This window comes from Coccidioides immitis, assembly GCF_000149335.2.
Source record: "Coccidioides immitis RS genomic scaffold supercont3.3, whole genome shotgun sequence".
Classification (NCBI taxonomy): Eukaryota; Fungi; Ascomycota; class Eurotiomycetes; order Onygenales; family Onygenaceae; genus Coccidioides; species Coccidioides immitis.
In genome coordinates, this window is record NW_004504308.1 from 2,290,700 (window position 1) to 2,303,664 (window position 12,965).

Below are 12,965 nucleotides of genomic sequence, written 5' to 3' on the forward strand. Positions count from 1 at the left end.
GTCCTGGCAAAGCCATTCGAACGAACGGTGACTCGTACGGTCTTTGGGTCGGCCGGAGTGAAGAACACAGCACAGATGGCGCCCATCCGACGATACCTACGGATCAGCAAGTGCTCGGTGCTGGAGTGTCGGATTTACCTGGAGAACCCCTCCGATTCTCGCTGGCTGCTGGATCCACGCGACCCCGTTCTTCCACGCGTGTTCAAGAGCATCCGACCCCTAGTGCTCCCCAAACTCCGCGAAGAAAACGAAAGAGCCAGAGCAAAGAAGAAAAGCAAACCGGTCAAGGATGTCCTGGTCGAAGGTGTGCCTTCGAGTCCTCACTAAATGTGCGCATGTGCACGTGCTGACAAACTTTACAGATGATTTCCAAGTGTCGATATTTCTCAGAGAAACGGGCACTCGTCACTCAATAACAACCCGACGTAAAACGTTTGGGGATGGCGGCAGGATTAGCAGCAACTCTAACAAGTTAACGGGAAACAATGACGATCCTATTCATATCCCGGACGACAGCGAACAACCAGTGCACCCTCTACTAGTCGAAGAGGAAGACTCCCCTGTCAACCTACACGATATCCCTGAAGCTCAACCTGACGACGTGGGGTCCGAACAGCCTGTACGTCGTCGCCGGCGGCAACACCGGGCTATGGCGGCCGCGGAGGACGAGGATGGAGCGTCCATGCGCCCGTCAAAACGAGCGAGAGCTGAAACACTGACAGAGGCCATTGCGCATGATGAGAAGAAGCTGGCAATGACCACGACCTACGAAGGTTTCGATATTTGGGGCTGGATATTATGCCTTCTCGTTTCACGTCGAGACAGAACCAAGGCTGCACCGGCTAGTGGCGAGTCGTCGAATCAAGCTCTGATGGAGGAGTGGATTTGTACCCAGGCACCTCAGGAGTACGATGAGGGATGATGGAGGAATGAGCTCAGAAAGCCAAGGAGCGATCACACTTCCAACATCATCAGCCCTTCCGCTGATCGCACCGAGCATCTCTACGTCAACCGGGCCGGTGGTTGTCCAGTAGCAATCCCAGGAAACGATCGCCTGACACGTTTAGCAATAATCCGATGACGCCCCGACGTCGTCTGCATGCTGGCAAACCTGGTCTCCACGCTCCATTTTACCGAGTCACCGCACGCCGAGAACAGCTTTGTTATAACAGGGATTCAGAGCGTAAACAGGCGCCCCTGGTTATCACGCTAACAATCTTTCCCAGCCTTGAGCATCAATATCTCACCGCTTAATCCCAATAGACTTTCGTGAGGCTCATAATTGGTAACAACCCCGTCTTATTGGGGCAACTCTATCCCGAAGTCACCGCCTTTTGCTTCTCAAGATTCCACGTGAATTATAATCTTTTAAATCAGGGAAAGGTGAAGCTTAGCCAAGATGGATAATCAAGCCTTTCCTCAGTCTCAAACATGCTCGTTGGCTGGCAGGGATACAGGCTAGACATGCCTCTACTGAGGGAGAACAGCACGAGAGGAAAGGATTGTGACATATCTAGGGAGTAGATAAGCGTGATGATCCTAGCATCACGAAGCTGTACTTTTCCTAACGTAAGGGAATTCGGGATGTCACAATGCTGATAGGCTAATATCCCACCGCACTCACCGTTGAGGCTTCCACGTTGTTTTGTAGCGTGTCCAACACGTGCAACAGCTGTTTTGGTTTCCAATGTTTCGGGTTGTGAATCTGCTAATTATCCATGTCAACCCAATTACTGGTTAGAGTATGGTGTTTGGCGGCCAACAAGGAATGGTAAAACAGACCCCGGCTGCCATGCTATATATATCAATACGATGCCATGCGCTTCTCGCTTGAATTGGGGGACGGGGCGGCGGCATTTGCACCCCTCGTCTCCAGCATCTCCGACAAAGAGAAGACATGATGGCGGGGGCCCAATGGACCGCATAAATCTTCGCAAGGAATCGTCAAACCGCGTTAGTAATGTGGCGCCAAAATACGATACAGAGCCCGCATCGTTCAGAGTACTCCGTAGAGAAACAGTTTTCAGAGCATGTAACTGTCTGACGTCTTCCAATGGGTTCATTTCCATGTAGCCGAAGTTGTTTATGCGAACGAGCGGGGTGTCGCACTTCCATTTCTTCAAAATCGTCCCGTCCTCACGGACCACCCCCGGTATGGAGTAATGTGCAGAGTGATCCCCTTTGCGAGATCACACCACCCTCAAGATCTCGGGCGACCCGTGGATCTGCCGAGAGCACAAGTCGCTTATTATCCCTTAGATTTGGCGGCATGGACCGCTCCCTAATGCACGCCGCTGATAGTGTCGCGACCAGAACACTTAGCGCATAGACAGAAGATGCCTGGCCGTGGCCGACCCCTCATGACCAGCACGCATGAGTGATGTGAAAAGAGGGCTTCTCCGCACGATGCTCCTGCTTGTTAGCCGAAACGGATAAAACTCAATCATCGAAGCACAGGTCCAGCTACTCCTTGGGGAGGGGAAAGCGAAGAAACAAGCAACGCTCGGACTTGGATGAAGCAGCGGTAGCCGCGTTTTCCCACTTTATCCGTCTCGAGTGGCCGAGCCCCAGATTCCAAAGGATGGCGCTCATAGCAACCAATAGTCAAGCCGCTCGAGCTTTTGCGCGTGGCTTTCGCGGGAGTTGGCTTTAGCTGCTGCTTTGGCTCTCCTAATTGGGCCGTCTGTACTCCGTCCTCTGTCGAGAGTCCATACATTCACCCGAGAGTGAAGTGCTTGGACGCCTGCCGCCCTGGACGGCCCGCTTGGATCGCCCTTCAGATCGACAGGCCCTGCTCCTCGATTAAACTACCCGGAGAAAAGCCTCCACGCGCTGCATCCTTTCGCTCGAGCAACTCCTCCCGAGGGACAAATAGCATTCTCACCTCCAATCAGGTGCTGGGCAGCCTTTTCCTGGTCGGGACTAGATAACAAGGCCTGAGCATCCCTTGCGATCTCAAATGCAAGTGATATTTTCAACCAAGATCCTTGGGACACGGACGTGGCGCTGATCCCAACCCGGCTATACCTACAAATAGCAACATTTTATCCCCTCTCTCGTACCTTAACCTTTCCTCGGTACGATAGGGCGAGGGATGCGAGTTTCTGCGGACCGCACCCGGGAACTAAAACTCCATAAATTTCTTTTGCACTGGGGAAAAGAAAAAAAAAAAAAAATACAAATAAAAAATAAAAATAAAAATATTTTCACGGCTGAACCAAGAATCGAGGCAATGCACGCCGCCATTGCCGGCGCTAAGATTATTATGTATCTGCTACGAAGTACTCCGTCCAAAACCAGGGAATTTGAACGAAACACTTTGCTTTATTGACTTTATCTCCGAGGCTGAACTGGAGCGGACGGCCCTCTCGTGAAAACTCAATTCGTCTCCTCCGAGCTTCCCGGACTCAAACGTTTATCCAGACCATATTACATCACGGAGTACTCCGTAGTTTAACTTGAACGGTTTGAACCAAAATGAATAAATAAATAAAAATACATAAAAATACCTGATCCAAACTCCGCGGTTGTTGATCCTTGCTCGGAAGGGAGCCTGTTTCTCCCCGAAGGAAAGAAAAGCACAGTCAAAGTTTTTATCCTCCAACAGTTTTCAGAAAAGGCGGCCCCTTCCGCGACATTTTACGAGCGCCGAGTGAGGAGGAAGTTCACGATGGAGTCCAGTCTTGGGTCAGACACCACGTTTTTTGCGGGTCCCTCTCCGAAGCACATTCTTCAAGGACGGATCCACACTCGCCCTCCGATTCACGAAGGGTGATTTGTTAACAAGCGGTTTATGCATGCATCGCATGACCTTGACGCCACAGCCTGCCTGCTTGGCCCCGGGTATCCGCGTCATATCGAGCCTGCAAGGGACAGAAAGGAGTAACAATATTCAGCTTCGTACGGGTTGCAGAGGAAGAGCTTCTGATCTGCAGAACATGACTCCGTCAACTCCAAGGAACGCTTTCCCACATGGTGATGTATGAATTAAAAAAAAAAAAAAAAAAAAAAAAAAAAGGAAAAGAAAAGAAAAAGGTATCGCGAAAGCTGGTAGAAACACAACAATGAGAGTATTTCCGTCGTGGCGACAAACATGTGGGCCACGCATTTCTGTGAGCCAAGCGATCACATTCATGTGGACGGCTCGGTTGAGAGAAGTCCACATGGGCCGTACGGAACTATCCGTTTTAGCTATTCCGTATTATTCAATGTCATTCCTTTTGATTTTTACGGGCCTATGTATGAAAGTTGAGCCAAGAGGGAGGCAAAAAAAAAAAAAAAGGAAAAGGAATCTCGAGGCAATGAGGGCATCAGAAGTAATGTGGTCCGATAAGGGTAGTAACACAGCGTCGTTACGATGTCCAACACCTCCCAGCAAATAAGCTCGTCTTCCTGACTCTGGGCGTCGTGGAACCTGAAACGGCTCTCGGTCAAACGGGCGAGTTTTGCAACCACACGCCGGTGCGAGCTTGAGTCACAGGAGAGAGGCGATCATGACCTCATTTCCCTCCTGGCACAGCCGGTGGTGTGGGATCCCAGCATTATTGAATTTTTTTTTTTTTTTTTTTTTTTTAATTGAAGCGCCAAAGGCTTCATTTATCTTTGGTTCGATGTTGGATTTCAGAGTGAGTCGAGATGGATAGGTCCGGCAGGGGGATGTATGGGCAGGGGATCTGCCCAGCAAACATGCTACCAAACAGGGATATAATGAAAAGGCGGAGTGCATGTCCTCCATAGATTTAGCCATGGTGGACTGGTGAATTATGCCGAAGGCACACAAGAGAGAGCATACGGAGTAATGGGTTCCTTGAAGAGTTAGGTTAATGCGGCTCACTTGCACATTACATCACTGACAGGGACTCCGCGGATGGTCACTGGTCGATTGAGGATTTCTTTTGCGTCGCGCCCACTGTGACAGACGATCACAGACAGAAAGTTGCCGCTGTCCGACAGCCATCAGAAAAGACAACAAGCAGAAAACTCTAGGGGTAGGGAGCAAAAAAAGGAAAAAAAAAAAAAGGAAAAAAGCATCAAAGACAGACTCCATAACTCAGTCAACCCACAAAAGTTGGTCCCAGCCTGCGCCACCCCTATGCGAAAAGGCCAGGGGCAGCGGGGACCTTTTAACGGCCGCGTCCTAATTTTTTTTTTAAGATTATGCATAATCCTACCGTCATTCGCCAGAATGCTTCTTGACCAGCGGGTCAAAATGGAAATCCCCATAATCTCAGCCAACCAGATCTTTGCTAATGAGTCCTCAATGCAAAATGAATGGCCTCTTTTTTTTTTTTTTTTTTTTTTCTGGAACAAAATGGAGTCCCAATGTGAAAAGAGGCTACCGACGCCTCCGCTCACAAGAGCGTGGGAGAGATGAAAAGCCCTAAGGAAGGGCCTTTTGGGCCATCCCTTTGTCGTCTGTCTGCAAAATCTGTAGCCTGCAGTGATGATCGCGAACATCAATGTCGAGTTGACGGCGCGGAAAGGGTTAGAAATTTTTTTTTTTCTTTTTTTCTTTTTTATTCTTTTTATTTTTATTTTTGATCTGTCTGCTGAAAGAACGACAGACCAATTTTGCATCACATCCACCACGTTTGTTTCCCAAAAGTCTAACCCCTGCATCAGACTAGTTTAGTGAGACAGGGGTCAGCCAACGAGGATCAGCCTCGTGATCCCTTAAGATGCCTAGTGGACAAGATGGAGAAGATGATTCATCGATATTGTCTTGCGCCAACCAAACTCGGTGGTTTTGAGTTTGATACCGAGTAGGAGAAGGTCATCGCAGGCTGCTCGAAGGCGAAAAATCTGTCTGCTGCACGGACTGGTTAAAGGAGAGTATATTCTGCAACTTCTATCCGGAGTAGACCAGCGCGAATTTCCGGGAGTGTACGGGGGAGAGAAGGCTGCAGCCGATGTATATCTCAAACTCTCCTTTTTTTTTTTTTTTTATAACTTGATACGAAAACGGAGGAGTGAACATGGACGACCGGGCAGGGCCGTCCCGGAAGAAAGCCCGTGGATCGAATCCTTGCCACATCTAGCTCTGTGCAGGTTCTAAGGCTTGAGGAGGGGGATTGCTGTTACACAGGCAAAACAAGAAAGAGATGAGTTCACGTTGGTTTCGATATAGCTACCTCGACAGACGTTGCCATGGATTAGAGCGGGGACAAGGAGAGAGAGAGAAGAAGGGGGGGCACAATGAAGAGGGGGGGAAAAGCCGGTGTGAACATCGCACAAGAGACGTCTGTGTCTAGGACGCAAATACGAGACAAGGGAATAAATAACGTAGCAAGAAGAGGGCACGAGGAGGATCAGCCAGAAACAACTTCGGCGTCAGCGCAGAGACGGCCTGAGCAAAAGACCTCAAGACCAGGGGTGTGGGGCCCATGTGACGAAATCGACGATTAAGCCTATTATTGCTGCTGTTACTGTTACCTGCTTGCTGCTGCGGAGAGGGGGACACGACGGCGAGCGCGAAAAGAAAGAAGAGTGAATTCATGCCATGCCGCTAATCCGGCGGCGTCGCCTTTCCCAGAATTCGGGCTTTAAGCCCTGGGATGGCTTGCACGGGCGCCAGACTAAGTGGGCTTCTTTGGGAATCGGATCCCTTCCCCCCTCCCACCGTGCAAGGAGAGCAATTAGAAAGTGGATGACGAACCAGGAAGCAAAAAAGGCTGTGAAACAAGTTGTTATGTATTATTCTTTTTCTTTTTTTTTTTTTTTTTTTAAAATTTTTAAATTTTTTATTTTATTTTATTTTTTTTTTTAACCTTTTTCGTTCCGCATTATTATTGTGCTTATTATGAGCCCTACTGATGATGCCTACATGCATACCCAGGCAGTCATAGCGGTGGAGCCGTAATTTATAAATCTTATATATCTCGCCAGCTTCCTCGCCCTTCGGCTTTTCTTTCTCTCACCCTTCCTCAAGCAAAAAGCTTTCTGTTAGTTCTCCTTGATACTGTTATTCACGCTTCCCCTTGGCAATCCGAGCCGGACGTCAGAGCCATATCTTCACGCCCACGTAACTATAACCAACCCTTATTTACTATTTGTTCCCACGACAGATCACTGCTACGGCACGATCGAGCTTCTCTAGCAGTCGTCCACGACCACCAGCCTTCACAACAATGCCTTCCTACGCATCGTCCCAATACCCTCCTTGCCCCGGCCCACCACCGAAGGGCCCTCTTCCTCCAATCCCGAAATAAAAGCATGCGGACAGACGATGTTTTGACGTCCCATTTCGCCCAATTATTTCTCGGTTTACGACAAGCAGCACTTCTTTCTCGCATTATTCGTCTTATGTCAATCAAAAACGGCAGCTGGCTGCCTCGCATGGTTCTGAAAAAGACCCCCCGTTGTCTTCTTTGATACCCTGTTTATTATCTTGATCTTTGCGCTTTTTTTTGTTTTTCTCCCCCACCTTTGAGATCTTTCGGGCGGAATCAAAATCTGCAGCACCAAAAGTTCGGTTACACACACATGTGCAAGCAAAATTTCATCTTCTTTCCCCTTACAAACCGCCTCCTCTTCACCTCGTGCAGGAGAGCAGTGCGGAGGAGCTATTTCGGCAACGTACCGATACATCACACGACCTCGTTTGAGGATATCACGTCAGCACGGACATGGCGTACAGAGAGCGGCGAGGAAAACCGGGAGGGAGAAAGGGGGAAAGAAAAAAATAATTTAAACAAAAAGAAAAAAAAGAAAATTCTCGTTCCGCGTTCAACACCCTGTCGATGGGCATTATCGCTTATCTTGTATTATCCACCTCGAAGGGGTGATATGTCCATTGGCGGCGGGGCAAACCACCGTCAGGTACCACATGGAATCATATGATCAGCAATTAATCCCTGCGGGTGCATCTCGGCCTTGACCTGCACTAGTCCGATGTTTTCACACTTCTGGATTTGCTACTGCAAAGCAAAAAGCCATGGAGCTCTCGGGTCCGTTGGACGAACAGCTCCCAGCTCCCTGTCAAAAAGAAAAGTTTCTCCCGGGATGCGGTTTTCGTTGCATGTAACACCCTGGCTCCAGGCGACTTCGGGCGGTTATGCAGTTGGTTCTATGTTCACACACGGCAGCCCCCGTCATCATCATCATCCCCATCCATGCTACACAGGAGGGGGGAAAAAAAGAAAGAAAAGACAAGAGAACACGCAGGCGCAAAAGCCGGCGTCTGATGATTCTAAATCGGGTGATCCGCCTTGCACTGCCCTTGCTCACTACGCGACGCCACTTCCGCGACCCTGCTTCCGCTAAATCCTTGTCCCGCACCTAGCCTTGGCCGGCCGCCATGCATCGTGCTCCAGCTTTTCGATCCCAGCGCCAGAGAAAACCCGCCCACCTCTACCCCACTCTCCCGAGCGCGGCCAGCAGTTCAACTGCGCTCGCCTGCGTCTTTCCGGCTGTGCGTGCATCCAAGAGCCCATCCCCCCAAGCGCAGGCCCAGACCATAGTAGATGAACGCAGTGGGTCACATGGACCTGGGGGGGAATCTCGCCGCTGAATCCCTCTTTTTCCCGCATTGACCTCTTCGCGCTTCATGCAACTACTCCGCGCTCCGTTCCTCGCTTGATTTGTGAGCTTGTTGTTGTCGACTTTTCTTGCATTTGGCTGCTTCCGCAAAAAGAATTCCAGATCTACCCTTGGAGGAGAATTATATACCGATGTTTTTAATGCATGATACATGGGACACCTTCCTTCTTCGATCTTCGCTCAACTTTTTATTTTTTTTTTCTCTTTTTTTCCCGGTTTCGGTGCCTTCTTGCTCGTGTCTTAATTGGTATCATTTGCCTTTTCACATTTTTCCCATGAATTCGTAATGTTGAGTGAATATAAGGGCCTGGAATTTCTGCTGTCTGCTTTTTCAAAATTCTTCAGTTTTGATTGCAGTTACCTTGTTACCTCTTTTCATGTTTACCTTTTTTTTTTTTTTTTTCCCTTTGTCTCAATGCTGCTGCTGTTATTTGTTATTTCTCATTTTTTTTTCCCTGTTCAAGAGATGAGGGGATAGAGGTCATATAATGTTAATGTAATAGGCCCATATATGCATATGGTTTAACGCAGTATGAAGCAATCAATAGAGGGAGAACCACCTATCATCATAACCATAGATTTTCTATTCTAATACGGAGTACTCCGTACTCCGTGCAGTATTTTCCAATGCATGAGCGGTAATTGATCCATGCCCCTGGGCGGTAAACTGTCCATTGCATATGATCTGCGGTTGCCGATCTCTTCCCCTTGACTCCGTCCATTCATAAAGGAGAAATGTTTCCCGCCAGCATCCCCTCTCCCCCCCCGAAGGCTATCCGCTTGTGCTCCGTGTGCAAGCTGTTTTCAGGGGAGCTACAAAGCTCATGGGGAAGGTGATCCCTCCCCGGGCGATACGTGAAGATATTTAATTTGTATGTCCTCCCTTGTCTCTGTTCGGGGATGTTCCGCCCGAGAGTTGCAGAAAATTTACGGCCCTTTCGGGGGATTGCTCGGTTGAACATTTCGGCCGAGCGCAAATTGATTCGGGCATAATATCCTGCAGGCTTCACTGAGGGGGGAGACCACGGTATTCTCTGGAGTCGATTAATGAATTTTGCTTACCGGCTTTGCCTTGGGAGAATTTCAGGATGAAAATTGCTTGGCAGTCGATGGGCCTAAGGGCGGAAGTAAACTGATCTAGCTAGCCCGATTTTACTGAGAAAAAGGGATCGATCGGGATCTGGCGTGGTCTTTAGCCGGGATACCGAATGGTATCATCTGCGATCGATTGAGTCGATATTTCTTGAGATAAGCTCATACCAGACAACAGTCCCGTAGGTTAGCTAGTTGAAGTGTGGTGCTAACAACACCAACGTTGCGAGTTCCCCTAAATTGGACCATAATCATCTTATACCTTTTTTTTCGTAAGATTCTTAGACTAATTTTTATTCCACATCTTTTCATATTTTTCTCAATGTGGTGTCCCAGAACCTATGGATGGGCATCAACGGAATGCTCTTCTCATCGCCAGATTGGATGTTGCTGTTCCCTAGTGCCTCACGTGACACAAGGCTTGATCCATTGAACAACCAAAGAATTTCGCAGCGCGAAGAAGAAGCTACATCTCTTGATAGATTGGTCTTTTGAGGCCCCGCAAATCATTTCATATGTGTCTGTCTGTGCTACTGTGGTTATACTGAGGTTATTCCCTTTGCGTCTGCCGCTTGATTGTGTTTTCACGTCCTGATCCAAAGAACAAACCTAGCTGGAAAGCAACAAGATGGTGTTGGAGCTCCATACTTGGGGTCCGGCTTTCGGATTGCCTTCAATTGACGCCCAGTGCCTTGCCACCATCGCTTATTTTGCTCTCGCGCTGCCTACAAATGGCTCACCAGAATGGGTGCTGGTTCCAGACAGTGATCCGAAGATAGTGCCTACAAGTATGTGCCGATTGTCGTCACGATCTTATATCAGCTTGCAGAGACAGGAATGGCCATGCTGACTTCAATGCAGATGAACTCCCTGCGGTATGGACGGGCTCAAGGTGGATTAGCGGGTTTCGAAATATCGTGGCATTTTTGAAGCAATATTCCGATGGAGAATGGGACCTGGATCGGTGGATGGGACCTGGCGAGCAGGCGGATTGTGTTGCGTATGCTTTTGCCTCCCAATATCACATTCACCCCAGCCATTCACATCACTACTGGTGGATTGTGCATATGCTGATACGGAAATCGCCTTGCAGGTTTTCATCTTTCCTCGAACTTCATGGCCAGTCGCTTATCGATCTCTCTCTCTACGTGTCGAGCGACAACTACACTTCTGTTACATCTCCTGCGTACGGGACTCTTCTCCAGTGGCCCAATCAATGGATTATCCCTCCCCAAGTGAGATCGCAGGCTAAAGCGAGGACGGAGCACCTGGGGCTATCTTCGTTGGATTTGGATGCTGTTGAAGAGGAACGGCAGCAAGGAAGAGATATCAACTCGGTGGCCGCTGGTCAGATACCAAGGAGCCTGGCAACGAGGCCGCGTCAAACCGTAAGCGGCCTCCTGGGCAAGCCATCACAGAAGTCCCGGATCCGGCTGGAAGGCCTGACGGCATCGTTTGTGGAACCGCTACAGGAGATGTTAGAAAAGAAAGGGTATCTCCTTTCTGACAATATACCATCGAGCTTGGATTGCCTGGCCTTGGGATATCTGTCGCTGGCTATGGTTCCAGAGTTACCGTTTCCCTGGCTGAAAGACGACATCCAGGCGCAGGCACCGCGCCTGGGCGCATATGTGAAGAAACTCGGTGCCAGATGCTTTGGAGGCTCGGTAGACGCGGCTGCAGTGCTCTCTGGTATTCAAGCCGGAACTGGCTCACGGCTACCGTGGCAGATCCCCGAGAGAATCAGCCTAGGAGGTATTGGGCTGCGCATATTCGAGGGGATCGCAGACTCGATTCCGGTGGTAAAAGACATCCGTCTCAGCAGGCGACTGAAGCAGATGGGCCAGGATAGATCACTCGAGTCGGAGGAAGTACTGGCACTCGCTGATGGCTATAAACGCGAAGCCTTGACGTCTGCAGCGACCGTGGCCTTGGGACTGGGGATGTTCATGTTCTACCTCTTCACGGCCGGGCCCTTACAGGTGAGCTTCGCAACGGAAGATGATCATTCCAGTTCGTCAGCGGAGAACGAAGAAGCCGGCGGGGATGATAGCGAGGAAAAGGGCGAAAAGGGTTCATCCGGGAAGCCGTTCGACCTGGGAGAGGTTGGCTCCATGCTGGGACTGTGATGCTTTTTCTGATGTTCAAAGTACGCCTTTTTATATTCTCTTCATCCCAGTGGTCTTCACAAGCAACCCTTGATTTCTCCTGCCTCCTCCTCCTCCTCGTCCTCCTAGTCGCCGGTCCCTCCAGCGCGACAACGAACAACGTCTCACCACTTGAACTGGCCAACCACGGTCCATCGCGAGACAGAACCAAAAAAAAAAAAAATACCCGTCGGCCGCGCTTGCCTGCCAGAAAGCGGGATGCAGAGAATGAAGACGGGCAAGCAGGCCAATCAGAGAAGAAGTGCCCCTCGTTCCTTAGCAATTTTCCCCCAAGGTCCCCCGCGATTTTTTATTCTACGCGCTCTGGTTGGCGGAAGCTGGAGATTTTTTTCAACACCTCCTGGCCAATCAGCAGCCGAGAAAATGGTCACTCCCAAGGTCCTCACCTCATCTTTCAACTGTTTTTTTTTTGAGTTCGCCCAAAAACGCTCTCTTGTCGTCTACGACATCGCAGGCCCGCTACCAAGGTCCTCCCTCTGCCGCTGTCTGCGGTTCCCCCACACGCCCCGAAAAACCCTTCTCCCGCTCAGAAATCTCGACAGTACTTAAGCCCACCGCCCGCCTTTTGCCTGGCATCTCCCTGCAAAGCTCCGCGACCCCCCTATTATCGATTTTGGAAACCGCCCTGCGCATCGTCTCCCGTTAGGCTCGAGACCCTGCTCGTTCCCTCTGTTCCCCTCTGACGACTATTGGCCGCAGTGGCGTGGTGGTGTAAAAAGAAAATACCGCGCCCACGAGGGATATACGAGGACGCCATCCCGGAGACTTCAGCACACCCTTGTTGCTGGCAATTTTCGGGTCCACGAGACGATTGGGCGGCCGCTGCGCTATCCTCATTGCGCCAGCACACACCCACCCTTTTCCCACGTTTTTCCTCCCCCCTCAAGCTCACCCAAGCGACACGCGATAGAGCTTATCGTCACTAGTGGGATCCTGTCAGCTGTCAAAGTTGTTGCGGGGAAGCTGCTGTTGAGGAGCTCGATTGGTCCTGCAGTTGTCTCAAGTTCATCGCTCGGATAATTCTCACCATTGTGAAGGAATCATATTCCCTGCTATCCCTCCACTTTTAACGTCAAAGCTCCATTTTTTCCCGTCCGAAAGTAGTTATAGACAAGCGGCGGAAACCCCACAAGTGGTCACTTCTTGTGATATTAGCCTTTTTCTTTT

The 12,965-nt window shown here is 49.8% G+C and overlaps 3 protein-coding genes across 3 annotated transcripts; all 3 read left to right on the forward strand.

Annotated features, from left to right (window-relative positions):
* Window positions 1–75: 75 nt before the first annotated feature.
* CIMG_08085 (uncharacterized protein) lies at window positions 76–1,829 on the forward strand (the record flags this gene model as incomplete). Its single annotated transcript, XM_001240921.2, has 2 exons — window positions 76–304; window positions 363–1,829. 2 exons carry the CDS (start codon window positions 76–78, stop codon window positions 920–922), a joined length of 789 nt encoding a protein of 262 aa, XP_001240922.2. The 3' UTR covers window positions 923–1,829.
* A 1,841-nt stretch (window positions 1,830–3,670) lies between these two features.
* CIMG_12088 (uncharacterized protein) lies at window positions 3,671–4,986 on the forward strand (the record flags this gene model as incomplete). Its single annotated transcript, XM_012358558.1, has 5 exons — window positions 3,671–3,771; window positions 4,019–4,239; window positions 4,376–4,461; window positions 4,644–4,756; window positions 4,857–4,986. 5 exons carry the CDS (start codon window positions 3,671–3,673, stop codon window positions 4,984–4,986), a joined length of 651 nt encoding a protein of 216 aa, XP_012213981.1.
* Window positions 4,987–10,118: 5,132 nt separating this feature from the next.
* On the forward strand, window positions 10,119–11,841 carry CIMG_08082 (mitochondrial import receptor subunit). The gene is made up of 4 exons (XM_001240918.2): window positions 10,119–10,179; window positions 10,244–10,418; window positions 10,492–10,630; window positions 10,724–11,841. The coding sequence occupies exons 2-4, from the start codon at window positions 10,259–10,261 to the stop codon at window positions 11,757–11,759; spliced, it is 1,335 nt and encodes a 444-aa protein (XP_001240919.1). The 5' UTR covers window positions 10,119–10,179; window positions 10,244–10,258; the 3' UTR covers window positions 11,760–11,841.
* Window positions 11,842–12,965: the final 1,124 nt, after the last annotated feature.

Coding starts and splice junctions, on each gene's coding strand:
- CIMG_08082 (XM_001240918.2), top strand. CDS start 10,259: ATGGTGTTGGAGCTCCATACTTGGGGTCCGGCTTTCGGATTGCCTTCA. Junction 10,419..10,491: donor TCCGAAGATAGTGCCTACAA/GTATGTGCCGAT, acceptor ACTTCAATGCAG/ATGAACTCCCTGCGGTATGG. Junction 10,631..10,723: donor GAGCAGGCGGATTGTGTTGC/GTATGCTTTTGC, acceptor ATCGCCTTGCAG/GTTTTCATCTTTCCTCGAAC.